The sequence below is a fragment of the Hermetia illucens genome, chromosome 2, assembly GCF_905115235.1.
Source record: "Hermetia illucens chromosome 2, iHerIll2.2.curated.20191125, whole genome shotgun sequence".
Classification (NCBI taxonomy): Eukaryota; Metazoa; Arthropoda; class Insecta; order Diptera; family Stratiomyidae; genus Hermetia; species Hermetia illucens.
In genome coordinates, this window is record NC_051850.1 from 115,913,957 (window position 1) to 115,940,516 (window position 26,560).

A 26,560-nucleotide genomic window follows, 5' to 3' on the forward strand; every position below is an offset into this window, starting at 1 on the left:
AAGGAGCGCTGAACGGACGGGCTTGATGTCATATTGTGGGATTCAAGCTGACCGGACACAGTCAACCAGAGAAGATGCGGAGCCAAGAGGTTCGCGTTGCATAAAAAAATAAAGCTCCATGCGAATGGTGGTCAATTGTACGGAAGATCCAGTATGAATCTAAACATAAAGATTGGTTGAATTAGATTGTAATATGCCAAAGCATCTTCCTTTTATTTTTAACATTGCTTACAAAGTTAAGGGGCTGTCCTTATACCTTTCTAGAACAAGGCTCCATTTAGTAGGATCTGTGTTATTGGCGCAACAAAAGGCCTATCTTCTCCGACCTTCTCCACTAATAGATCCACAACATCGAGAGCCTGAATTATGAAATCAAATTTGTTAGAAACAGCCATGTTGAGATAATTGTGTCCAGGTATTAGCTGTGGTCATGTTGCAATATCAGATTGTGTCTTTCGCCGGTTAAGACAAGAATTAAGAAATGTGGTAACCTACGCAGAATCAAGTGGTTTTGAAATCTTAATATTCTTATTCTGTCGTGTCATTCCCAGTCGGCGTCAGACAATCTGCCATGTCGTGTCGTTCCAGTGAGCATTAGCCTTTAGGCCCATTATATTGTCTCAAAGCACATATATGCAGATAGTTTTCTGCCTTTCAGGTGTGGCAAATCAAAAGACGTTTCCTTGTTTGCAGATTTTTGTCTGTCGTTTTTCCCGTAACCAAGGCCTAGCGACTCATAACTTGTTTCTTGGGAATATTTCAAATCTCATGTTTTTAATCATCACTGGTGTCCTGCACTAAGGTGATTTAAGGAGAAAAAACTCGGCAACGGATTGCCAATATGCCATTTGATATGTTATATCAGATCATGGTGTGTGAATATTGAACAGAAGGAAAACAGTTTTTCTTAATGGATTGTGTATTTCCAACATAAATATATTTTAAATATTGATTCGTCTGCCTCTTTTTATGGCATTCCTATCTTAGGTATTTGTTTTGAGTACTTTATATTCTATCTGAGCTATGATAAAGTACACCTTAACCACTTAATGCGAAGGACAGAAGACAAACAGGTAGAGTCACTGACTAGATGGAGCCTTAATTGTAAGTGTGAAGTGGGAACTAAGTTCTGGAAGTTACGAGTTTCAATGCGATCGAAGCTATTACGAATGTTCTCATTACATACGCAGCTAGATCTTGACAAAAGCTGTACATACCACTTAGTACTTACAGTAAAACGATTTGTTGGGTAATGATCAAACTGTCAATCCGTATTAGCTATTTCCAATTACGGGGACTTAACTATGTTTTTCGAATAATGATCACTTAAGGGACCTCAGTGGGTTCTACCGAAATAGCTGATTTCGGCAATGGCGGGCACAGCAGATTCAAAGTCCCCTAGATGAAAAATGATAACAAATATATCGTCATCCTTCTAAGTTTCGAGCACACTAATGGCACTCATGCAATGGGTTGATCGAGGGCTAGAGCAACGATAGTAACTTAAGATGGTCCATACCTTAAACGCCTACCTATACAACTACGAAGGCCCCTGTCCTCTCCGAGGAGAATTGATACTGCTCAACTCCCTTTGTTGCAACTGTCAACCTATTCACCGGTTCTCCACCATATACATCTAGGTTTCCATGATGGCGGCAATAGCACGAGGGGGTTGACATTATAGTAAATTGAGCATTATTTTCTCTAGCCACAAAAATACTTTTGGACTCTGAAGTAGACAGCAATGTTGATGGCCAATAAAATATGTTGTTACATACACGGACGATGCTTGTGAATTGCTCCTAGACTTCGCGTCTTCTGTGTGGAAAACATAATCGCAATTAATACAAATTACCATGGTTCGACATTCCATACACTTCTTAATCATTTATTGTATAACAAATACGAATACAGAGATAACTACAAATTACCAGCAATATAAAATTGAATAATAATCATAATATACATTAAAATCTCCAAATTCAGAAACAAACCTCCAATTCATTCTCTTTAATCCGCGAAAGATGTTATAGAATTTCATCATCTCCTCCCAAAAAAATATTCATCTTCTTGTAACCCTCATCTCGCCTAGTAAATGCGAAAAACTCGTAGTCTAATGATTTTGTTCACAAATATATTTTAATTTTATAAAAATACCACAAGAAATACAGTTGATAACATATATAGAATATTAAGTCGAATAAAAGAACGAACCAATTAGAAGATAAAGATCAATATTTTGTCTCCCTTCAAACATTTCAAATTGTGTTCCCCTTTTCTCGGTAAAAAGTTTGCTTCAACTAAATTCTTTTCACTTAGTCTTTTCTTTACAATAAATAATATTTGCATTTTTTGCTACGTCTGTGACTCTTTAAATCTTTACATTTTCATTTTCAAAGAGCATCCAATACAAAAACACCTGAAACAGGAATGCAAGATTTAATCAAGAAGAAAATGCAAAATTTAGAATGGATCCCTTACAGTCAGTAGAGAGTAATCTGGAAATTGTATAACGTCTTGTTGCAAATCTATCAAAGTGTGAAGTTGTATGCAAAAAAATAATTCTTTAAACAAACTATATCCTTATTAAATTTTTACATACTTCACGGTAGTAAGTAGTGGATTAGTTAAGAAAATAAGGGGAGGTAAAGGTGAGCTAAGAAAGTGTACGCTGTTGGTTTTTACATTCATTTCTTTCCCTTGCTTGTTTTCCGTAATAAAAAAGTCGATGAATAAAGCTAACTAAATAAACTTTCCGTTGCTTTTTCTAGATCCCAATTTTCCATTGAAAGCACCGCCCTTGCCTTATGTTCGTCTATTCCCATGTCTTTTAGGCGCTGTATTTTTTGATCACAGTCTGCAAATCTGCTGGGTCCTGAAAAAGGAAGCATTAGATAGAAGCGGTTCTCTTTTCACTTGAATTTTTTAGTTTTGTCGCTTACCTCCTGCATATGCGTTCGTCCAGTGTCTGGCAGTCATTAAAAATAGGGAGTAATTGTGCTTGTACTGTGAAGCTACGACTGCATCCTGTGGATCATCTGGCTCAGCAGCGGCCAATAACGCTTGCAGAGATAATAGCACTGTTCTTAATGTCATAGCTGCAGCCCTGTTATAACAAGATAGATGCAGCCATTTTTAAATCTTATTTAATAACTATGAAAATTCATTTACCAATTATCTTTTAATATGTCGAGACAAATTGCTCCAGTTACAGATGATATATTTGGGTGCCAGATTTTCGTGATAAATCGTACCTATAATGAGAAAATAATTCACTTTATTAACGATTGCTTAAGATAGTGCTTCTCCATGACCCAACGCTGGAAAAAATAATTACTTCTGAACACATTCATGAAGTCAAGGTGCCGATCTTGGTCGACTAAAATACAATACCTTTTAAAGGTTCTAGATTGTTCTGCTTCGCATTTATGAACAGTGATTTCTTTGATATTTACGTGAAAGTCGAAAGTATGACTCCGTTTCGTTAATGTTAAAAGTTTTGGGATGGATTGATCAAATGTTAACACTTATGTTTAAGAAGAGACAAGAGACGTCGACATGTACTAATGGGGTACATACTATGTAGACTTAAAAAAATCGAAGAAAAATCGAAAGAATGTACACAGCAATGTTGTAAATTATATAAAAAGGACGAGGAGATATGATTGGTTGAGAATTCCGATGAACTTCAGTCAGGCGCATCATCCCCTATAGGCTTGCTAAACTTCCTTCAGTTCAGTTCAGTTGGCGCTGGTCGAATTGTTTTACAATGGATCAACGGCCATCGACTATACGACATTGACAGGTCGGCCGGACCCCACACAGATTCTAGCCACCGATTGCTTGCGCACTGCTGAAATGACAGACCTACCGGAGTATGTATGGCTGGCTTTATGATAGCGTTAAGTCGGTAACAGCGTCCACCAAGTGTCCGGATGGCTTAGGTTCAAAGCATAGTGAATGAAGCAGCGAGCAAGCCGATAATGATGACAGCCAGCAAAGCGGCAACATATGGCGCCCTTTCTTTTTCGACGCTTTGCTTGCCCTCCATCATATTTTCAGCCTTAGTGGTTAGAGCGTTGGGCTGTCGAAACAGAAGGTTACGGTTCAAACTTCACTGGTGGCAAAAGCATTTGTATTGTGTCTGGATGTTGGGTACTAGTCGACTGAGTTTTGAATCATGGCAGATCATGTTGGTTCCAACACCGTTGGACCGGAGATGATATGTGCAAGAGGGCATATGAAATGTATTTCTGCTCATTTTTTAAGGTTTTGTGTGAAACAAAACCTTATTAGAATCGATTCGATGTCTGTCTGCCTGTCTGTCACAGCCGATTTATTCGGAAACGGCTGAACCGATTGTCACGAAAATTGGTGTGAGTATGTGATCTGTCGTTCCCTTTACATGCAACAAATGGCGCCATTTTGTATTAAGTTTAAGGGGGGGGGGGTCCCCATACATGTGAAAGGAGGCTGCAAAATTTTTTTTCACAGAATGTAGCCATGTGGGATATCAAATGAAAGGTCTCAATTAGTACTTTTCGAAACTGGTTCAATATTTGATATTGGGTGAAACGTAGGGGAGTGAGGGCTCAAAATATGACCATCAAAAAGTGTAACAGGTCTCGTTCTCAGAACTTATCCAACCGAAAAATCCGAAAAAAATCACAGTGGTGCATCTCTATGAAATCTATGCCTCAAAATATATCCGTTTCCGATATCTACACAAATAAAGTTAATAATAGTATACTTCCACATTTTAGAACCCCCCTTATGTTCATCGCAGAAGTACTAAAATTTAGCATAGGTGTAATGAAGAACATGGTGCACAATTCGGCCAAATTTGAAGAAAATCCAACTATTATTAACAAAGTTATAGGGGGTAAAACTTTACAATCTTTTGTGAATTTCGTGCACCCTACAACCTGCATGACGTCATCATCACATATTAATTCGTCAATACCACAACGAAGTAAGTTCGTATGAATTGGGTGGAAAAGGATTATTCCAATTATTCCAACGAGACATGTGTGTATGTAGGTATACAGTATTCATTAGAGCACTTCATTCTATGCGTGCTAATGAACTTTGCGGGTAGTGCCTAATTCAGGTAGGTATAAGAAGTAAATCGGAAATATGGATAAGATCAATTTATATACGTGCATATATGTGTACAGTATTCGGAAATAGGCAGTTTTTTTGTTTAGGGTGAGCGTAATATGGAAAAATATGTCTCGTAGTTTGGAAAAATATAAAGGAGTATGTTGGATTTGTAGCTATATACGGATAGAAAAATGTGCGTTGAGGTTTCTTACATAAGATACACACAAAACCTTTATACCCGAAGCGCCAGCTTCCGGTATTCCGACTTGTTTTAAATAGCAATGCCTTTGTTGCTGGCGATGGTCTGTAATAGAATATATGATACATCCACAGAAGGTATGCTATGCGACTTGCGTTATTGTTAGGCATCCACTTCAGGTGACTCGTCAGAGTGGATTCGGTTCTGTTGAGAAATGAGCAAGGATTTTTGACGCATTGAGGCGGCAATGTGTAAAAAAATTAGTTCGAGCTACACAAATCCGACCTGTCGTTAAATATTGGTGCCCTCACCGGTAGCACGAAGAAAATCGCACTTAGATGACATCAAGTTGTATGCTGGTACTGACGACCACCTTGGAAGTCGTAGACATGTTCAGCTGTGATATTCGGATGGAGTTTGGATTAGACAAGTGTCGAATCCAAGTCATCCGCGAAGATTATCACGAGCCGCATGCCGGACAGCATTGGTGACTTCCACATAGAAGTATGACCGAGACAGATTTCTACAAGTACCTAGGGATTCTGCAAGGAACCCATGCTCGAGCTGATGATCTGAGGGATGCTCTGCTGTGCGAATTCCTACGATGTGTGAAGTTGGTGCTGATACCGCATCTCTCTGGGAAGGATAAAATAAGCGCATTGAATGTATTCGCTATCCCTTCACTGGCTTATGCATTTGGAATATTGCCGAGGATGAAAACCGATCTGGAAAACGTCCAGCGGCGGACTCGCATTTGTTGAACAGATGACTGTGTGCTGGGGAGCTCTTTGCTGAAACGGAGGGATTCATGTGCGCCACCCAAGCTTATAAAAAGTTCATAATGAAAGAGCGGATGAAGAACGAACAGTGCAGAATGTGTGGTTCGGGGTTGGACGCTGTTATGGCACCGATGCAATACACCACCAGGGATAATACTGTAAGGTAATTTATCAAAACCTCGCATACAAACATGACTGATCACTTGATAGTTCTGCTTAAAGCATGTATTGGGACTGGCAAGTTCTAACTGATTGCCATATTCCGCACAACAATCCTGGCGCGCTGTTTGTTGATAAGACACGACGCTCCGCGTAAATTATTAATGTTGCTATCCTCCATAATTGCAACATTGAACGGAAATACGTGGAGAAGAAGATGGACTATGAGTCACTGACTCGAGAAATCAAAGAAAATTGGGGTCTCGAGCGAGTGGCTGTAGTTCCCATAATATTGTCAGCCCTCACGGCTTCCCATGTGTGCTGCGACTCTCACACAGTTTGGTTTAAACCATGCAGAAGTACAGCATTCTGCGTACGTGTTCGATGTTGCAGGGAGTTCTCGATGGATTCTCCCACTAGCCTACCGCCAGCCACCACCACCAGCGCCCCTTAAGTTTTTAAGTAAATAGGATAGAAACAATCCAATTAGATTAAGGCCTTAAAGTGTGTTAGAGCACTTCATTCAAGGCCGTAACGGTACACTATAGGATTACAGCACCCTGTAGGAGGCAATGTGATCAGCATTGCGCTCGCCCGAGATTATTACCCCGATTTGACTCAGGTACCCATTCACAGCTGAGTCGACTGGTATCTGACGTCAAATCAAGATACAGATCCCACTGCCACCACTCAGCTATACGGACACAATTCTATAATAAATAAAACCTGAAAATTAATGTGACTGATAGAGCATTAACAACGTAGTCATTGTGTTTATTCACGGTGTTTCTAACGAAAAGATTAATGGAATAAAATGCAACATCATCTCTTTTACTAGTAATGGTTTTGCATTGATATGTATCGATCTTTCGGGAACAGTTGTTCCCGAAATATCGATAAATATATGCCCTGAAAGTATCGTGATCGTCACCACATTATGGCCCACGAATTAAAACAATACATCTGAAGAATGTTTTCAGATTTGAAAAGGCAAACCGTGAGGATTTCGAAGCAATCAAAAGCCCTGCACCTATGGGACGCAAATAGTTGAAAACATAGAAACATCCTGTACCCAACGGCAGGTGAATGATAATTATTTGACGCAACGTGCCTTTTACTGAGTAAGATCAAATCAATACACTCGATATGATGTCGACATTGCTACTTATGGGAATTTTTATAAAGCCGCGATTCGACGACTGCCTGATGAAGATATTAAAGAAAAAAGGTTGTTCTAAACGGAATATTAAAACCATCGTCCGATTCTGCTGTTATCCCGTATTATAAAGATACATCCTTGATAAAATGTATTCACAACATCGTTGGAATTACCATCAATCAAGCCAGTGTTGTTAAAAAGTACTACACCACAGAAGCAATTTACGCCGCTAGGTTTCAAAGATGCATTATGGTATCTACATCGCGTTCTTCGGATATTTAACGATGTCATATACAAGTTAAGCTGATCTACGATTATTTTATTTATTGCATTTGATTCCAAAATTACATAATTTGACAGTTGTTCCATTAATTCAGAGTTCAGACAGTGTCTTTACAGCTATAGTTCCTAAATCCTAGCTTACCTAAACATATGTAGAGTAAGGTTTGACTAAGAATTAGTAATTAGAGCTTCTACTAGTGGGTCGTTGGCGTTACGAAGTTTGCTTTGAAAATTTCGCGTGACTTTTAGAACCAATAATTTAACTAATTTCAGATTCACTAGGGAGTAAAAATAAAATGGCTTATTCACTATGATCTTCAAGTATTTGTTTTGACAGATTTGAAACTGCTTTAAATGTACGGCCGCGGACTGCGAACAAACAGGAGCTTCATGTATAATTATTGGCTGCATAACTGTTTTGAATATGATTAGCTTATTTTGGGTGGAGAGTTTCGATCTCCTGTTAATTAATGGGTATAGCGTATGATGTATGGGAGATTTTAGAACAACCTTGGTTGGCGTTATCCTGGTAAGTGAGAATATTTATATGGGGAATAGGCAAAAACGAGGGGTAGGTGAAAAAGATAATCTTCGTTTTTGACGCGTTGATTCTAATCCATTTGTGAAAGAAATCTCGGAGAGTTTCCAGTTGCAATTGTAGATTTTTGATGACTAAAACGGGATCAGCGGAGATCGAGAGAACCGCCATGTCGTCAACATACAGGCTGCAATTTGGGTGCTGAAGTGTAAATATCGAATAGAACCGGACTTACACATGAACCCTCGAGGACGCTAGCTTTAAAAGACCTGTTGTTAAGGAAAGAACCAAGCATTCTAATTAGATATGTAGGAAGGGAATACTACGAAAGTTTATATAATAAACCAAGGTGCCATACCGAGTCGAAGGCTTTTTCAAAGTCTAGGACGATCGTGCCTCTGCATTGCTTCCAGGCAAAGTGATCTTGTATATATATACTTACTCTATAGAACTCCGCCATGCTATTAACATAGTATGCTGGTCCTAAGCCCAGGGAAAGGAGGAGGGTTTGAGGCAACGTACTTTGTACTATCTCCAGTGAAACAAAAATAGAATGGTGAGATCAGGGAAAGAGATAAATAAAGTATAGTTGGAGTTATTCCACTATGCCACTCCCCTATCTTATCTGATCTCTCTTGGTGACAGGTCCCGCGACAGGTCGACCTAGAAAATGCATCCAATGTCGTTAGAAACAAGATGATCGGATCCAGTAACAAGTCTCGGAAAAATGCTAGGGCGTCCACCTCAGTCGACGCGGCAGGACGGGCCCGTTCCTGTCGAGAAATGAGCAAGGGCTCTTGACGCATGGACGGCATCAGAACGTAAGTAAGTTAGTCTGAACAAAACAAATACGTGTCTGCACGGTAAATGTTGGCACCCTAACTGGAAAGACCGGGAAACTTGCAAGTGCCTTTCGGAAGGCCGATGGTCTGATGCCAAAAGCTGCAACATTGACCGCGGTAAAAATCGGGAGACGCTGTATCGCGTTGGCTTGCCGGCCGTGATGCAGCAGGCGAATGCTCCAAAGGTCTAATTTGGGCGATCAGGCCTTGCATACACCAGTATGAATGTTGAGCCATGCACTATAGACTGGTACTGGGCTCTGATTGTGGTCACAAAATCAATTCGTGTCTTAAGAAGACCGTTGGACTAAGTCCACGCGACAGGTACTCACGTAAAGCCCGGTGACGTAACTGTCAGCGCAACTGAAGTCGAGGAAGCAACAAAACAAATCAAATCGGAGAAAGCAACAGGACCTGACGACATTGCATCTGAGCTCTGCAAAACGAAGAGCTGGGGCCCAACATTGTGGCTCAGCGAATTCTTTAATCGGGTTATTCAGGAAGGTAAAACACCATCTGACTGGCAAGAAACTACCACTGTTCCAATATGGAAAAAGAAAGGTCCAGCGGATGTTCAAATTACCGTCCAATCCTGCTAATTCCCCATACCATGAAGATTTTTGAACGCATTCTTGACAACTGTATTCGCGAAATCGTTGATATAACCATGAATTAAGCAGGATTTGTCAAGAACTGCGAAACTACTGAGGCAATACACGCTGCGCGGTTACTAATGGAACCGTGAGAAGCATCGCCCTCTTTACATTACATTTCTGAATCTAGAGAAAGCGTTTGACCGTATGCCACACGAACTCATCTAGTATGCTCTACGGCAACAGTTAGTGCCAGAAGAACTCGTGCGCTGGTTTCAATTGATCTACCACGATTCGAAAAGTAAAGTGGCGGGTGTATCGAAATCGCTTCGTGTCTCTGTTGGTGTTCATCAAGGAAGCGCCCTCTCACCACTCCTGCTTGTGCTTGTTATGGACACCGTCATACGGGACATCCATATACGGCTTTATGCAGATGTTGTTTGCATAGCGTCTGATAGCGAAAATTATCTCGAGCAACTCGTCCAAAAATGGAATGATCGCCTCATGCAATACGGTCTCAGATTGAATTTGAATAAAATTGAATTTTTGACGATCGATCCTCGTGAAACAGGCACAATCACTGCCAGCGGCAGTGACCCACCCAGAACTGAGCGATTTAAATACCTCGGGTCAACGCTATCAGCCAATAGAGCATTGCGTTATGAAATTGCTTCATGCATTAACGCAACCTGGATGAAGTGGCGTTCCACAACTGGTGTTCTTTGTGATCCGACGTATCAACGAACGCCTCAAATCTAAAATTTACCGCAATGTCTTTATGGTTCCGAGTATTGGCTTACTATAAAAGACAATGAACGACGCCTTGCGGTAATGGACACGAAGATGTTGTGTTGGGCTAGTGGCGTGACACGTTTTGATCACATTCGAAATAAGGATATCCGTGATCGATATGTGGTAGCACCAATCGTGGAAAAACTGCGAGAGAGGCGTCTTCGTTGGTATGGTCACATAATTCGCCCTGAGGAGAATTCACTTGCCAAGATTGGTCTGAACATTGAAGTCGATGGTAAACGACCAAAAGGCCGGCCGAAACAACGGTGGCTTGATACGCTGGATGGGGATTTAAAACACTCGAAATTGCATCCAGATCAGACATTTGATAAAATAAAATGGCGATAAACTGCTTGTGAACGAGACAAAGCCTGAAGAAAAAGAAGAAGACTCTATAAATTTGGTGAGTAGTAGAGAGACTGTTTGTAAATCCAAGGTGGGATAACGTGACTATTCTCTGAGCCATATTTCAATCTTGCCTGTGCAACTCTGTCAGGAATTCTTCCTAAACTGGAAAACAGGCTTATAGGTCGATAATTATGATATTTGGTATCGTATAGTCGTTGTTAGGCTTAAAAAGTGGGACTATGATGGCCTTTTTCCAAGCTGATGGAAAATAGCTGAGTTGGAGGCAGGCGTTCATGATAAAATGTTCTGCTTCTTTGGGAGAAATTTGAGGGCAATGTTTGAAATATTAATTTCAGAGTGAAATTATGCGGTGTTTCCAACGATTAATTAATTGAAATAATAAAACTTGTTGTTTCTTTTTCGTTGGTGTGGGTATTTATTCTTGCAAATACCGATATTTCGGGAACCACTTGTTCCCTTCATCAGTGCAAACAAGTTGCAACTTGTTTGCACTGATGAAGGGAACAAGTGGTTCCCGAAATATCGGTATTTGCAAGAATAAATACCCACACCAACGAAAAAGAAACAACAAGTTTTATTATTTCAATATTAATTTCATCCGTAGCTGTTTTTGACCGAAATTATGCACGATAGTTTTAATCTCACTGGCCTTGCATAAATCTTTTATGTAAATCATGAACACGACTCTCGCTTGACAGCGAAAACGATTAAGCACGGTGGAGCATCGTGATGTCGGAGATAGGCCCGCTTTTCCTACTATTGTATTGTACCAATATACTGGATCAAGAGCACTGCAGATCGAAATGTCTATGCAGATATTTTTCAGGGGTTAGCCTCCCATATGATAAGTACGAAATTCATTTTTAAAAAGTCCTCCAGCAGGACAATAACCCAAAACATTCGCACTGAAAATTAAAAAAATTTCCGTAATGATGTGGCCAGCTGAATCGCCTCACCTAAAACCAATAAAATTTTTTTGGAGGGAAGTCTAACGACGTTAAAAAACCTGTTTAAAATTTAAAACCAAAAAATAACAGCAAGATTTGTACTCTAGTAGAACGTTCCTGGAAGGCGATTCCTGTTGAAAGATGATAACAGCTTTGGACTCGATAAAACATCCTTGCAAAGCACATATTAAGGCAAAAGGATACGCAATCAAATATTGAACCTTTTTTTGTTAATTTATGGTACCAAGCATTACTTCATTTTTGTTTATTGTTGAATGAAATATTGAACTGCTATTATTTTTACCGCTCCTTTGTGGACCTTATGTCAAGAACGCAGCTTCATTTTTTTCTATTAAAATTTTTTATATTAATTTACTCTCGTTTTACATTTGCTACACTTATTGGCTTCATTTTGTCACTACACTCAAGTTTTAATAAAACTTTGGAGTTCACTTTTCACTCTTTCACATTTCATGAAGTCGGCACTGCTATTTTTTACCGCCACTGTACATGAACCTCAGATATTTACCAAACATTATGTTTATTATTTTAAGAAATTAACATAGCAAATAGCTTTTCGTCGCTAAGTGTATCTGCATTACACTCTTTTACATTTGCAGTTGGGAAACCACCATTATTGGGTTAATTTTTATCAATTCAAGTGAATTTCGGTAGTGACTTGAGGGAAAAGTACTAAGGGCATGACTAGCAGGCTAAGCAAGGGCTTGTTAGCGGATGCTTCGTTGGAATTCTTCCTAGGACACTGCCCGGCGGACGTAAATTGCTGCTCTCTCTCTCAATAGTCAATCAGTTCATTTTGAATATCCCCAACTATCTAATCCACTTCAGTGGATTGCTAAAAGTGGTTATACTAATCTTCTTCCGGAAATATAGTCCCCGATACCACTTTTTTCAAAATATGACTACCAAAAGCCATTCAATATTTATGACATCCGAGATCTACGTGACTTTCTTCAAAATCTTATTTTCCTCTGTACCGACGTTCCACTTTCATAAGCAATGCTGGACAATTGGATTGTTCTTTAGATTGTATCGGTATATCCAACAAGAATTCTACGGGGATCTCATATCATGGATTTCTGATAAGATTGTACATATTTTTCGAACTGAAGCGGCCTCGCTGACATAAATAAGGATCCCTTATTCATCAAACAATATCAAAAGTAAAACCAGCTCTTCTACAATCGCTACAAGCACTTCGCTATTTCATCCTTTTATATCTTAAGTTCGCATTTTAGAATAGAATCTTACCTTGGGTGGATTGAACGGATAAGTTTCTGGCACTTTAATCTCTAATAAGAATTTTCCGCCTTCGTATGGTGTGTCCGGTGGCCCAGCGATTTCTCCACGCAATTCTGTCCAGCTGTCGTTCACTAATTCTATTTTGATCGAGCACTGTACAATCTGCAAAGGAAGGACATTCACGTAAGTCAAACAGGTGACACGGCAAGGACATTGTCTAGTGACAGGCGGCCAATATAAGCGATAGATGCCGTAGATCTCCCAACTGTCGCTTGGAAACAAGCCTGTCAGCAAGGCAGAGAAATTCTTGAAAAACAATCTGCTGTTATTCGCAATTTTCGCGAAATAAACAAAACTTTATCAGTTTGCGGGAACGCAAGTGCATTTCAAGAGCGAGTGCAACTGCGCGGGTCAATTCGTGTTGTGAGTGAGCGACTGTCGCAATCTAGTTGGACTCGAATCTGGGGAATCGAGCAATGGATAAGGAGCAGAGAATCAAGGATGACGGAGCCGAATCTCCAGATGGATACGCGGCTGAATCCGGTACGTGAAACGAGCTTCCTCAAAGCAGTTATTTCATAATCATTGTAAATTTTGAATTGGATGGTCATGCACCGTAAATCGCCCTGATCGGATCTTTGTAACAGTAACAATAGAGACCCGTGGGGGTCAAACGTTATGCAATTCATTGGCGGGCTCACGGCCCTGTGCACGGCCATTGACCACATCGCACTCGCCTTATCACGCCGCCAAGCAAACTAATCTGCCGACTCGAAAGGTTACTCTGACTTGCTCCTTGCGCACACCACTTACCTCTTCACTTTTGATAACCTCCTTGAACTCCCGCTTTATGCGAGACACTGCCATGTTCGCCATGTCCTCGAGTTTTTCCCGTTCAAGCCTTTCTTTCGAACTTTCTTCTGCGAACTTGTTCTCCCACTGTTTCGAGAGTTCAGTCGGGGCAGCTAAAAACAAATAATTCGAACGCGCAATACCTCGGGCGAGTCAATGGTCAACCGTTGCGCTACAATTTATACAAAAATTTAAAATGTAAAAACAGCGGTACGTTCGCCAAAAATATTCACGTTCACAAATTGAACATTTTTTTCTGATTTGACAATTGATTGTCAAACTTTCGACGTTGAACGTCGTTTTCAAATATCAGCGAATTGACGGGTCTCGCGCAATGATACGGATTTTATGGGGTCTCTTAGATTTGAAACAAGATTTATTTATGCGCTCGATAAGTATGATGCAGATCTAAGTTCGATTTAATTGAATTTTTCGTTCACGGAAATTCCCTTTGACGGGGGGCCTCGAGAAAGAAAAAATGTTTTCACATGTAAACTTACACACACACATCCGAGCGAATCAGTGAAATAAATTGCATGAAATGAAGTTAGAGGTTGACATACGTTTGATAAAATGACAGCGCATTATAGAAGCTGAAATTTGTGTGGAAAGGAATCGGTGTCATTGTGAATTGACGATAAAGCAATTCAATCATTCCAGTACATTTTCCAATTTATTAACCTAATCTTCAAGTACGTTTTAAAGTTGGTTTTCGGCGGATGTTGAAGCGCGGAGAGTCGGATTCGTTTGATTTAGGGGACTCAGTTTATTGTGTTTTTAACTATTCGATGCCAACAGCAACGGCCAACTCGCTGAGTATGAAGTGGGAAGAATATCAGAGGCTTTGGATACCTAAAAGTACAGCCAGATAATGTTGAACGCTTTGGTAAATATTTGGAATGGTTTCTAAGAAATTACGGTTCTTCTGTTTTGTTTCCTTTTTTTTTGTTTTACGACTTTCCCATTACATGGTGGGAGGGAGATCAAAATATGACAAAGTTTCAGCACTCCACTTTTACGAATGGTAGGAATATCTCGCATTTATGTATATTCACGGATGTGGCACAAATGGGGCAGTGCCTAATTTTCTTATCTTTTCGTTCTCGAAATAATTCTTTGAATGATTAACTGCCAAGGAATGGTTCACAGCATGAAAAATAAATGAGTGAAATTCGCGGTATTTCTAGCAATTAAATTATATGAAATAATATAAACTTGCTTTTTCTATTCGTTAGCCTGGACTTGTTAGCACTGATGAAGGGAACAAGTGGTTCCCGAAATATCGGAATTTGCAAGACCAATAAATAATGCTTGCGAAGAGAAAAAGTAAGTTTTTATTATTTGAAAAAATGAAAAATAACTTCCCAATCATACACTATCACAAGAGCGTGTGACCTCGAAAATAAAAAGGAACTACTGGGAGAAATGGATATTTATTTTATATATCAGCTGGGCTAATGCCCGTTATATGAATAGGAAGTCCAATAGCCACCGTTTTCCTGCAAGGCTAGACATCGTTTTAGCGCACTATTAACTACATTTTTCGTGAATGTCGCTGACAGGATACTTAATACTTCTTAACGCTTTCGACGAAACCTAGCTTCATGGCAGCCCATACGTTTGCAATCGAATTCATATTTGGTGACTGGAGCCACCCTATGTTGTGATGCCATTTTCGTGCTTCCATTCCGTGCATAGTCGGCTGCTGTATTTCGGGTCGTTATCCTCTTAAGAATCCGTGCGCTCGGAACTGTGCCAAACCATTTACGGGTAGACTTCAGTAAACACTTTTGTTAAATTTCTTTTATTCTTTCTGTGTTCAGAGTGCCAGTAAACGGGTAAAGCAATCTGAACCCCTGTTTACCGAAACATGGACCTTCACTGGATGTTTAACAGTGCGCTGGGTGCGTGGTTTTCCGCGCTCGCTTGTAGGATAGATATTCCTTTATAACGTTTTGTGTAAAACAAAACCTTATTAAAATCGGTTTATTGTCTGTCTGACCGTCACACGCATTTTTTTCGGAGATGGTTGCAGCGATTGACACCAAATTTTGTGAAAAGGTGGGAACTGTGAACGCTCGTGCATACAGTGAGTCACATAATTCTACAACGTCTACAAAGTTACCGTAAGATTCTGCTCTAATATTCGGACGCTTATCCTATCGTCCTCGGTTTTGAAGCCGGTCCCACATTTTGAAGCCGTTTTGAGTACGTGGCACTCATGCTAATTATTCCATATATTTTTCCATCGCTTGCCGCAGAGAGAAAATTTATTGCTGATTGCCTGTTGGAATGTGAGCATTGGTTGCACCATCTTTTCATCGAATTTAGGGCCCCTGTGATAGCATGGTCAATGTAAAACTGTACACGGCCATGAAAGAATTTGGTGTCTCGACGGAATTGATAAGACTGATTAGGCTGACCCTGATCAAAGTACCAGGTCAGATAAAAGCAGCAGGATCACTTTCAAGACCATTCAATATCAACATCAAGGGGATGCCCTATCATGCGTCCTCTGTAACCTGGCTCCTGGAAAAAGTGATCCGCGAGCAGATGCTAATGCAAGAAGCTTAATCATCTTCGAGCCCACCCAATTACTGGCCTATGCTTGCCATCATGGTAAGAACAACCCGAGATGTACAAACTGAGATAGAGCAGGCGGCGCGAGATATTGGGCTGCACATTAATGAAGGCAAGACGAATTATATGGTGGTAACATCAACGTCAAAAACCAAAGAACGGACAGCATCGAATCGCACTGGTCAAACGAGAATAATAAAGATAGGAGACTACAACTTTGAGACTATTGAAATTTCCTCCTTTCTAGGGTCGAAAATCACAACCAACAGAGTCTATTTCAGCTTACAAAAGCTGTTTCGCTCGAAATGTCTCACCATAAGGTTAAAGCTCTTACTCTACAAGGCAATGATCTTTCCAGTCCTTATGTATTCCGTGGAGACCTAGGTGCGAACCCAAGGAAAATTGCAAACTCTTGGCCGCGTTTGAGAGAAGAATCCTCCGAAGAATTTCTAGCCTCCTACATAAGAATGGACGATTCTGCAGACTATATAACCATGAAATCTATGAGCGATACCGCCGTCTGGTTGTGGATAAAATCCGACTCTACAGGCTGCGGGGGGTGGGTCACCCAATCCGTATGGGTGAGGATGATCCTGCCCGGAAAGTCTATAAGGGCAATATCTATAGTCCAGTCATTAAAGTTTTCAACCTCCGACTCCTTTCTGTCAAGACCGATTGACATGAAATTTAGGGTGGGGGTAGAGGGTGGCATAAGAAACAAAAGTTATATAGCGCCAATGTGCGCGGGTGTGGCACTCACACCTTCGGAGTGGATTTTTTCCGAATAACCACAGAAATCGACTAAATGGTCGATTCTAAATAATAGCAGTTTTTGAGTTATTTATGTTCAAACATGTCGTTTTTTCATCAAAAAAATGCACGTTTTTCAAAGTTTTTTTCACAAATTACTCGAAAACCATGCATTTCGTGTAGAAATGATATGAAGTAGAAACCAAGCATATAAAATAACAAAACATGAATCGTTTTATTTTTCTGTATGTACAATGTGGACAGAGTTATAGCTCGTTAAACGTGAATTCGTAGTGTCTAAAGAATTATTTTCAAGGTCAAATAACGCAATATCAGTAACTTTTGTTTGAAATTGATCTAAAGCACTTTTAAAGGGCTTGCAGAGTCCTTTAAAATGAGGTATGGTAGACGTCTTGCGGCCGGATAGCTAAGTGGTTAGAGCACAAGGTTGTCGTACGGAAGGTTGCGATTCAAATCTTACTGGTAGCAGGGTAGCGTGATTTGACGTCGGATACCAGACGACTCAGCTGTAGTAAAGTACCCGAGCCAAATGATTAGTCGGGGTACTAATCCCGAGCGAGCGCAATGTTGACTACATTGCCTCCTATAGTATATTGTAATCCTGTAGTGCACCGTTACGGTCTTGAAGGAAGTGTTCTAACACTTTTACGATCTAACATTCTAACATTATTACGATTATTATTATAATAGAAGTCAGTGGGATAAATTATAACGGAGATATGATCAAAATAATGTACCATCAACTTCTTCATCTTCGGAAATATGGAGGATTTCATCTTCTTCATTCGAAGCTTCGAGTGAATAAAGAAATTCATTTTCCCAAATTAAGGATCATGGTTTGAATGTCAAAATGTCATCATCAATATCAACAAAGTTTTCAGGAATCGTTCCATCCGCTACAAAATCTAGATTCGGACGACGATGAAATTGACGGAAAATGAAATCCACTATGTTTGAAACAGTTCTTAATTGTAGCCTTGCTTACCTCATTCCAAGCAATCTTCAACCAAAACACGCGGTTAGGACTGTGATACGTTTAATCAAAACCGTTGTAAAAGCAGCCTCCTCGATTACTGATATTAAGTGACTCATGCAAACATTGCGATAGTGCATTTTGAGGCTGCTTCGTCATTCATTCAGGTTGTTTTGTTGCTTCCCTAGGTTATCCCTAATACTGACTCTACGTCGATATTCCTAAACAGATACTGTTGCTTTCTTCGATTTGATTCGTTTTGTTGCTTCTTTGACTTCAGTTGCGCTAACAGGTTGACCTACTCCAAATGTCAGCAAAGATTGTGAAAGTGGAGGATGAACAAATTCAGTTGAAATCTGCTCGAAATATTCTCGCCATTTATCCGTCGCGGCTCGACGGTCGGTAAGCACAGTGCTGTTTTGTGATTAACGCAACAGAAATGTTCAATATCCTGTGTGCGTTCGTGCCGGCCCAAGTTTCCAGTTTATCGCAAAAATTTTTGTAATGGACTGCTCGGGTGACAGCGACCGCTTTCTTTGCTTCCGGGCTGGCATTCTTATAAATTGCCAATTGGCGAGCGTGTTAACTTCGAGAAACTTATGCGGCGTTTCTTTTCACGGACCTTCATTTCAACTTCGGCATTCCGAAGCCTCGGTTGATGCACCGTTTACCTGGCTTGATAACCCCGAGGGTTGCGGAGGCGCTTTATGGATCGTGTCTTTAATTTGGTTCCATAATTCTTGCACATTCGTAATGGTTGGTAATCGCGTAAGTGAGATCATTTCTTCTTTCTTCTCACGAAACCGGCACCATTTAATGCACGTTCCTCACGCTCCATGCGTAAAGCACTCTTGCCCATTTCTCAACATGATCAGGGCTCGTCTTGCCTCAGCATTTTTCCGAGGCTTGTTACTCAATCCGATCATGTTGTTTTTAAAGACATTGAATGCATCTTTGGTCGGCCTCTCACGGGACTTGTAACCAAAAAGAATTTAGCATAGCGGAATAACTCCAACTATCCTTTATCCCCATACATATAAAAGGCGGTACAAATTTTTTTCACTGTATATAGTCATGTGGGGTATCAAATGAAAGATCTCGATTAGTACTTTTCGAAGCCGGCATTAGTTTTGAGATTTGTTAGAAAGGCGGGGAGTGGGAGGGAAGGAAAGTGACGATTTCTTTAACGGACCCATTCTCAGAAACTACCCAACCGAAAAATCTGAAGCTGCCTCTTTATGGTGCCCAGGCCTCAAAATACTCTCCATATCGATGTCTCTATTGAAATATTGGCACAGAATCTATTCAAATGAAAGCACAATTGTTCTTTTCTATTATTAATTTTATTTATTCTTTTCTATTAAGCAAGGAGTGACTAACCAACTTAAAAAGGTCTATCGAAGACTGTACTTATTGAACAAAACTAGCAGATATGTAACTATATGTACCACAAGCATTTATCTAACTCATTTTACATGCACCCTTGTATAAACAGTAAAAGAATGAGTTCCGGACTTTATCTCTTTTCTAAACAAAAGGTTTATTAGGGGTACAGTAATAAAAAAAGGAAAAGAATTAGTTTTTGTATGAAATGTAAAAGATAATATTTCAACACTGCCCCTCAAAAACTAATCGTGTGAAATGTAATGTTTTAAATTCTAAGAATTTATCTTATCAAAAATGCTAGAGTCACTCCTTTGTATGTTCGTTCTGGGAAAATTACAAAATACCTGTAGTCCAACATTTGTTGCAAGGATTAGGAAAACCCAGTCAAAACCTAATCAGACCACTCACTTAAAGTACCTTATATTACTCCAAGCCGATCGCTGTTCTGAGCTCCTTAAACTTGATTGCTGATACGGGCTTCGTTAGAATATCTGCCTGCTGATTATCTGTTGAAATATAACTAGCTTTGATTATTTTTCTTTCTATTTGTTCCCTAGAAAAATGATACTTAATATCAATGTGTTTCGATCTCTTGTGATTGGTCGGATTAAAATAAAAATAAAACTAGGTAGCTTGCTCCTACTACAATATATTTTAATAGTTAGTAAATACGTATTTCGAAAGCTACTTACTTTCTTCCTCAGTACTTAAGCTACTAAATCATTGGGAAGTTTTTCCTGAATTTTTAAATAAAACAAATTAAAAGTCTGTAGGGACAGATTATAAAAAGTTGCTTAAACGCACCGTGTTGGCTCCTCGGGGAGAAAGACGAGGAGCCAACACGGTGCGTTCTTCGGTTGCGATGCACGTCATAGAGGAGGGGCATTCTGTGACGAGGGCAAATCTTGAGCTGGTACGACAAGTGAATAAGCCACACACCTTGGACGCATGGGAAAGCTTGGAAATATTGCGAAAGGATGCGGCAAAATTGATGAACACAGATGGAGGGAATTGTGCATCAAGGCTAATCAAAAAACTCGCTGACAAACACGGAGACCGCACCACCCACTAACTATTGATAATTGACGGCCATGAACCCTAAAAGTTATTATATTATCCCTACCTGCATGTGGACCTTTTTACGTTTTTCTCTTTACCCTTTAGAATCTGTACCCACATACGGATCTTTAGCTTTTAAGCAACTTTTTATAATCTGTCCCTACAGACTTTTAATTTGTTTTATTTAAAAATTCAGGAAAAACTTCCCAATGATTTAGTAGCTTAAGTACTGAGGAAGAAAGTAAGTAGCTTTCGAAATACGTATTTACTAACTATTAAAATATATTGTAGTAGGAGCAAGCTACCTAGTTTTATTTTTATTTAGAAGAACTACAAGCATCGGAACGATAACTATTTTTTGGTCGGATTATTTGCTATGCTGATACAATTAACATTATCTTCATATATTATAATTGGTTCTGGGATATGGAGATTGATACTTTCTGATAAAGATTTCAACCATAATGCTTCTCTAACTGCTTCGAATAAAGCCATATACTCTGCTTCTGTTGAAGAAGCTGCTACTGATTTTTGTCTTCTAGTATTCCACGCTATTGTACAATTTTCAAATAATTTGAATAGATATCCAGTGGTACTTTTTCTATCTGTATTAGCATCTCCACCCCAATCAGAATCTACAAACCCTATTAATATATTAGTATAATTGTTTCTTGTATATGTTAATTTAATGTTAGTGGACCCTCTTAAATATCTTAATACTCTCTTCAAATATTTCCACAACTCTTGATTATTGTTATTCATGTATCTGCTCAAAATATTAACAGCTACACTCAAGTCAGGTCGTGTACATACGATTACATACATTAAGCATCCAATTAGATTTCTAGAAGGTGCATTGTAGTTCTCTTCTAAACTAAGAGCTTCATAGTTTAATTTACTTTCGAGTGGAGTGGAAACCGCTTTACAATCTTGCATATTAAATTTCTTCAGAATTGTTTCTATATATGCACTCTGATCTAAAGTAATTTCTTCACCATTCCTAGTAACTTTTATTCCCAAAAATAACTTTATTTTTTTCAAATCAACCATTGAGAATCTATTCATCAAATAAGTTTTAAAATTATTTAATGTATCAATATCAGCAGTCACAATCACAAGATCGTCAACATAAAGTACTACATATATATTTTTCGAAATATCTTTTCTGTCTAAAATATAAATACACCTATCAACAGGTGAACTACGAAAACCTCTTTCTTTTAAAGCAAGATCGAACTCTTCAAACCAGCTTCTTGCTGCTTGTTTCAAACCGTATAGGGATTTATTCAGTTTACAAACTAAATTCTCTTTACATGATATTCCTTGTGGAACTTTCATATAAATTTCTTCTTTTAATTTGCCATTTACGAAGGCTGTCTTTACATCCATATGATGAATTAGTAGATTAAATTGATTGGCGAATGCAATCATGAATCGGAAACTAGAAATTCTTGCAACAGGTGCGAAGGTTTCATTATAATCTACCAAGTATTGCTGACTAAAACCTTTTGCAACAAGGCGTGCTTTATATTTTAATGGATTTCCAAATTCGTCATTTTTTATTGTAAAAACCCATTTACAATCAACAATATTTTTATTTTCTGGTCTTGGTACTAAAGTCCAAGTTTTATTAATTGAAAGAGAATTTAGTTCTTCCCTGATTGCTTCTTCCCATTTATCTTTATCATCACTATCTTTAATTTGATTATATGAAGTTGGAATTTTGCAAATTATTGATTGAGCGCATAAAATATGATCATCATTTATATTATCTTCATTATAATTTACCAATGGCTTACACTTAATTCGATCACTTCTCCTTGGTTCATTCGGAATTTTTTTATCACTATCAGATGAATTCGGACTATTATTCTCTTTTACAGAAGTTTCATTTTCATTTTTTTCACTCATGGGATCTGTCACATCTGATTTACTATTATCAGATTTTTCACGGTCAACTACTGATTTTGATTGAATACCAGCGGAATCAGTTTCTACTTGCACATTATTTTTATCTGATATATTTTCAGATACTTGACCTTCTACTGATTTTGACTTTTTGTCAGAGACATCAGTTTTATCTTCAGAGTTTCTTTTATTAACTCCTTCACATTTCGCAATAGGTCTTGATCTTATAAAATCAAGTTCATCAACAATTACATCTCTTACTATTGCATACTTTTCTCTTTCAACATCCCATACTTTGTAACCATTTGGCTCGTATCCAACTAATATTCCCTTCCAAGACTTATCATCAAACTTTGTTCTACTGTTTTTGTTATGTACAAAAACAGTAGAACCAAATATCTTCAAATATTTTATTTGTGGCATTTTACCATGCCACATTTCATATGGTGTCTTGGTTTGTTTTAGGGCTCTAGTTGGAGTGATATTTATTAAACAGGTAGCAGTGAGAACTGCATCACCCCAGAAAATTTTATCCATACAAGCACTAATTATCATGGATCGAGCCTTTTCGGTTATCGTTCTTACCATTCGTTCCGAAACACCATTCAACTGTGGCGTTCGTGGAACTGTCAAATGATAAGTAATACCTTTTTCACAACAATAGTCCTTCATTTCATTTGATAGATATTCTCCTCCATTATCACTATATAAATTTACTACTTTTAAATCAAAATGTGCTTCACTTTTTGCCACAAAGTCTTTAAAAACCAGGAAAACGTCGGATTTATGTGCAATCGTGTATGACATACAATAATGTGTATATTCATCAACAAATAACACAAAATAATTTTTGTTGTTTATAGCCGTAGGAGATACTGGACCGCAAACATCAGAATGAATAATAAACAATGGTCTTTTTACATGACTTTTATCCTTTTCTTTATTAAATGGTAGCTTGACTTGCTTACCTTTAATGCAAGCTTCACACAAGTCATCACTAGGAATTATGTTACAAATTTGATCTAAATCATAAATCATTTGTTTATTTTTCAATTCTATAAACTTTTGTTTGCCTATATATCTTAATCGTTGATGCCACAGGCTATAATTGACTTTTGTAACATTGAAAGCGCGATCAATATTTTCTGTCTTACAAATTCCAACTTTAAAATTCAATTTCAAAATACTGTTAAAATGCTCACCTGTCATCAAGGTCTTACCACCTTTTTGAACAACGACACCACGTTCATTAAAAAATTATCGTCATTCCAGCTGCTTGCATTTTTGTTACAGATAATAGATTGTATGGAACTTCCGGGCAGTAGAAAACATTCTTTAATGCTCCTTGTATCCCTATTTTGCTGATTACGTTCAGTTTGCCTCTCTTAGTTGCTGTTATAAATGATCCAGTCTTTGCCACAGATAATTTCAACGGATGTTGAAGATGCTCAAAGTCTTTTGCTAAATCTTCTCTATTTATTATGTGGTCGGATGCACCAGAATCGATGACAAATTCTATTTCATTCTTCACGTGGTCACTCTCATAATTATCACCAATCATAAATGCGAATCCCGAAGCGTAAGCATTCTTTGCTGATGATTCACTTTTCTTATCCATAGTTTCATTCTTTTTATCGAACTTCGATTTAGAGTTTTTATAATAATAGCAGTCCTTTTTGATGTGCCCTTTCCTTCCACAATGGTGACATTCAAATTTTCTTGTATTTTTAGGGAATTTTAATTTATTAATTTTATTATTATGTCTGTTAAAGTCGCTTTTATTCATAGCACCTTTTTGCTTAAATTTCTTTTTATTGTATGACACATTTTCAACATGGAGCACTTGTTCACATAAATTTCGTCCCTCATTCGTTAATTTAACTTCATGGTCCAACAGTCGTGTTTTAACGAAAGCTAGACTTAAGCTATCATCTGATAATGTCTCTATTGCAGTTATCACACCATCATACGAATTCGGTAATGACAACAGCAAATGTGCAACTTTATCAGTTTCATCTAATTTTGCGCCAGCCGCCAACATGTCGCGAATAATGTCGACGAAATTAGTGAAATGTTTTATCAGTTTTGTATCACCTTGCAACTTTAAAGAGAGTAACTTCTTTCTTAAAGCCAATTGGGTTGCGACACTTTTTCGTTCGTATATTGCATCCAAGTCACTTATTATTTCTTTTGTCGTATTTTCTTCCTTTGCAAAACTCAAAAAGGAATCACTTAAATATTCTACTATTACACTTTTTGCAGTCCTTTCTGCAATTTTCCACTCTTCGGTTATTTCATCTGGAACTTCACTGTCTACAACTTGCACAACATTTAATTCGGTTAATAAGGCGCGAATTCGAAATTTGCAGACACTATATTTTTCACCGTCAAAGGGTTTAATGTTTCTTTTCGCACTAACACGATACATAACTACCTATATTTTATTGTTTTTCAATTTTCACAGAATCCACTATTCTTCACTGTCTTTGTATTGTTCAAAATTACTTTTCAAAACCGAAACTAATTCACAACGTGTACTGGGCCCATAACCTATTGAAATATTGGCACAGAGTCTATTTAAATGAAAGCGCAATTGTTCTTTTCTATTATTAATTTTATTTATTCTTTTCTATTAAGCAAGGAGTGACTAACCAACTTAAAAAAGGTCTATCGAAGACTGTACTTATTGAACAAAACTAGCAGATATGTAACTATATGTACCACAAGCATTTATCTAACTCATTTTACATGCACACTTGTATAAACAGTAAAAGAATGAGTTCCGGATTTTATCTCTTTTCTAAATAAAAGGTTTATTAGGGTACAGTAATAAAAAAAGGAAAAGAATTAGTTTTTGTATGAAATGTAAAAGATAATATTTCAACAGTCTCTTCAAATTAAGTTAATAATAGTATATTACCACATTTTTGGGGAAATTGACTAAAACCCCCTACAGACCCCTTAAAGCTTACCCCAGAGTTATAAAAGTTGGTAGTAGTATAAAATATTATATGAATCATATTATCCCCAAGTTTGATCAAAATCATACTATTAGTAACGAAGTTACAGTAGCTCAAAGTTGAATTTACCGTGTAAATTTACTGAAACTAAATATCAATATCACACTAAAGTGGGTAGTCAGACATGCTAAATGCATATACATAACGGGCTACGTACAAATATGATAGTTCTACACTCAAATATACTTACAGAAGAAGCAAACAAAACCTTTCATACCTGAAGCGCCCAGCTTCCGGTTTCCCGACTTGTTTATTTCCTAATCATCATAATGATGCAAAAAAGCCGGCATCCGGTCTATGCTTGCCATAATAAAAATCTCCAAATAACCCGATTTTGCGCCTAGATCCAATAAATCGATATCCCTAAAAGCTGTCTCGCGTCCTGGCCTACGCCATCGCTCTATCTGAGGCAGGGTCTGCTATTTTTCCACTATACGTATTACCCTTAAATCTTTCGGGCTGAATCAGCCTCATCCTTACGGATTAAATTACCCGCCCACGACAACCAGATGGGCATAGATCTCGTCGCTATATAGACTACAGAAACGTCCATCCTTTTGTATGGGGCCAAAAAGCTTTGCGGAGGATTCTTTTCGGCTAAAAGTTCGCAATTTTTCTTGCTAAGAACCCAATTCTCCAACGAATGCATGAGAACTGGCACGATCATTGTCTTGTACAGTAAGAGCGGAACAGTTTTTGTAAGCTGAAATAGACTCTGTTGGCTGCCAACAGCCGTCCGCGGATTTCACCGTTGGAGCTGTTATCGGTTGTGATTTTCGACCCTAGGAAAAATTATCGACGGTTTCAAAGTTGTAGTGCCCGCGTTTTTTGAGAGTGCAACATTACTTGATTGCAGCATCCTTCCGTTCCGTTGCTGATTTATATTCATCGTCAAATCAACTGTTAAATTTTTTTTTTGTGACGGGGGAAAGTATGTTTTTGGCCATATCAATGATAACGCTGTTTAGATGGTTGTAAAGGTCAGT

At 38.4% G+C, this 26,560-nt stretch overlaps 2 protein-coding genes across 6 annotated transcripts in view; one reads left to right on the forward strand and one right to left on the reverse strand.

The window, feature by feature from the left end:
- Positions 1 to 1,855: 1,855 nt before the first annotated feature.
- Positions 1,856 to 14,490, reverse strand: LOC119649515 (ubiquitin-conjugating enzyme E2-22 kDa). Of its 5 annotated transcripts, XR_005249146.1 has the most exons (7): positions 13,839 to 14,361; positions 13,035 to 13,187; positions 3,172 to 3,254; positions 2,943 to 3,106; positions 2,603 to 2,875; positions 2,482 to 2,528; positions 1,856 to 2,419 (listed from the first exon to the last, which is right to left on the reverse strand). XR_005249146.1 is itself a non-coding variant. In XM_038051697.1 (6 exons), the coding sequence occupies exons 2-6, from the start codon at positions 13,899 to 13,901 to the stop codon at positions 2,739 to 2,741; spliced, it is 600 nt and encodes a 199-aa protein (XP_037907625.1). In that variant the 5' UTR covers positions 13,902 to 14,049; positions 14,378 to 14,490; the 3' UTR covers positions 1,861 to 2,738. The 5 variants fall into 5 exon arrangements, 2 of the variants coding, with proteins under 2 accessions (XP_037907625.1, XP_037907624.1); XR_005249145.1 differs by having other exon boundaries at positions 1,856 to 2,528; XR_005249144.1 differs by having other exon boundaries at positions 1,861 to 2,419; positions 2,482 to 2,875.
- LOC119649514 (ribose-phosphate pyrophosphokinase 1) overlaps positions 13,552 to 26,560 on the forward strand; it is a 61,650-nt gene continuing 48,641 nt past the window's right edge. Inside the window, exon 1 of the mRNA XM_038051689.1 lies at positions 13,552 to 13,568. The gene's annotated coding sequence lies outside the window, so the exon portion shown is untranslated. The remainder of the gene's footprint in view (positions 13,569 to 26,560) is intronic.

Excerpts from the sequence above, each read along its gene's own strand:
- LOC119649515 (XM_038051697.1), bottom strand. The coding sequence starts at position 13,901 with ATGGCGAACATGGCAGTGTCTCGCATAAAGCGGGAGTTCAAGGAGGTT. Across the intron at positions 3,255-13,034 it reads ATCCGTTCAATCCACCCAAG|GTACGATTTATCACGAAAAT; the intron begins GTAAGATTCTAT and ends TTCTCATTATAG. Across the intron at positions 2,876-2,942 it reads GACGAACGCATATGCAGGAG|GACCCAGCAGATTTGCAGAC; the intron begins GTAAGCGACAAA and ends TTCCTTTTTCAG.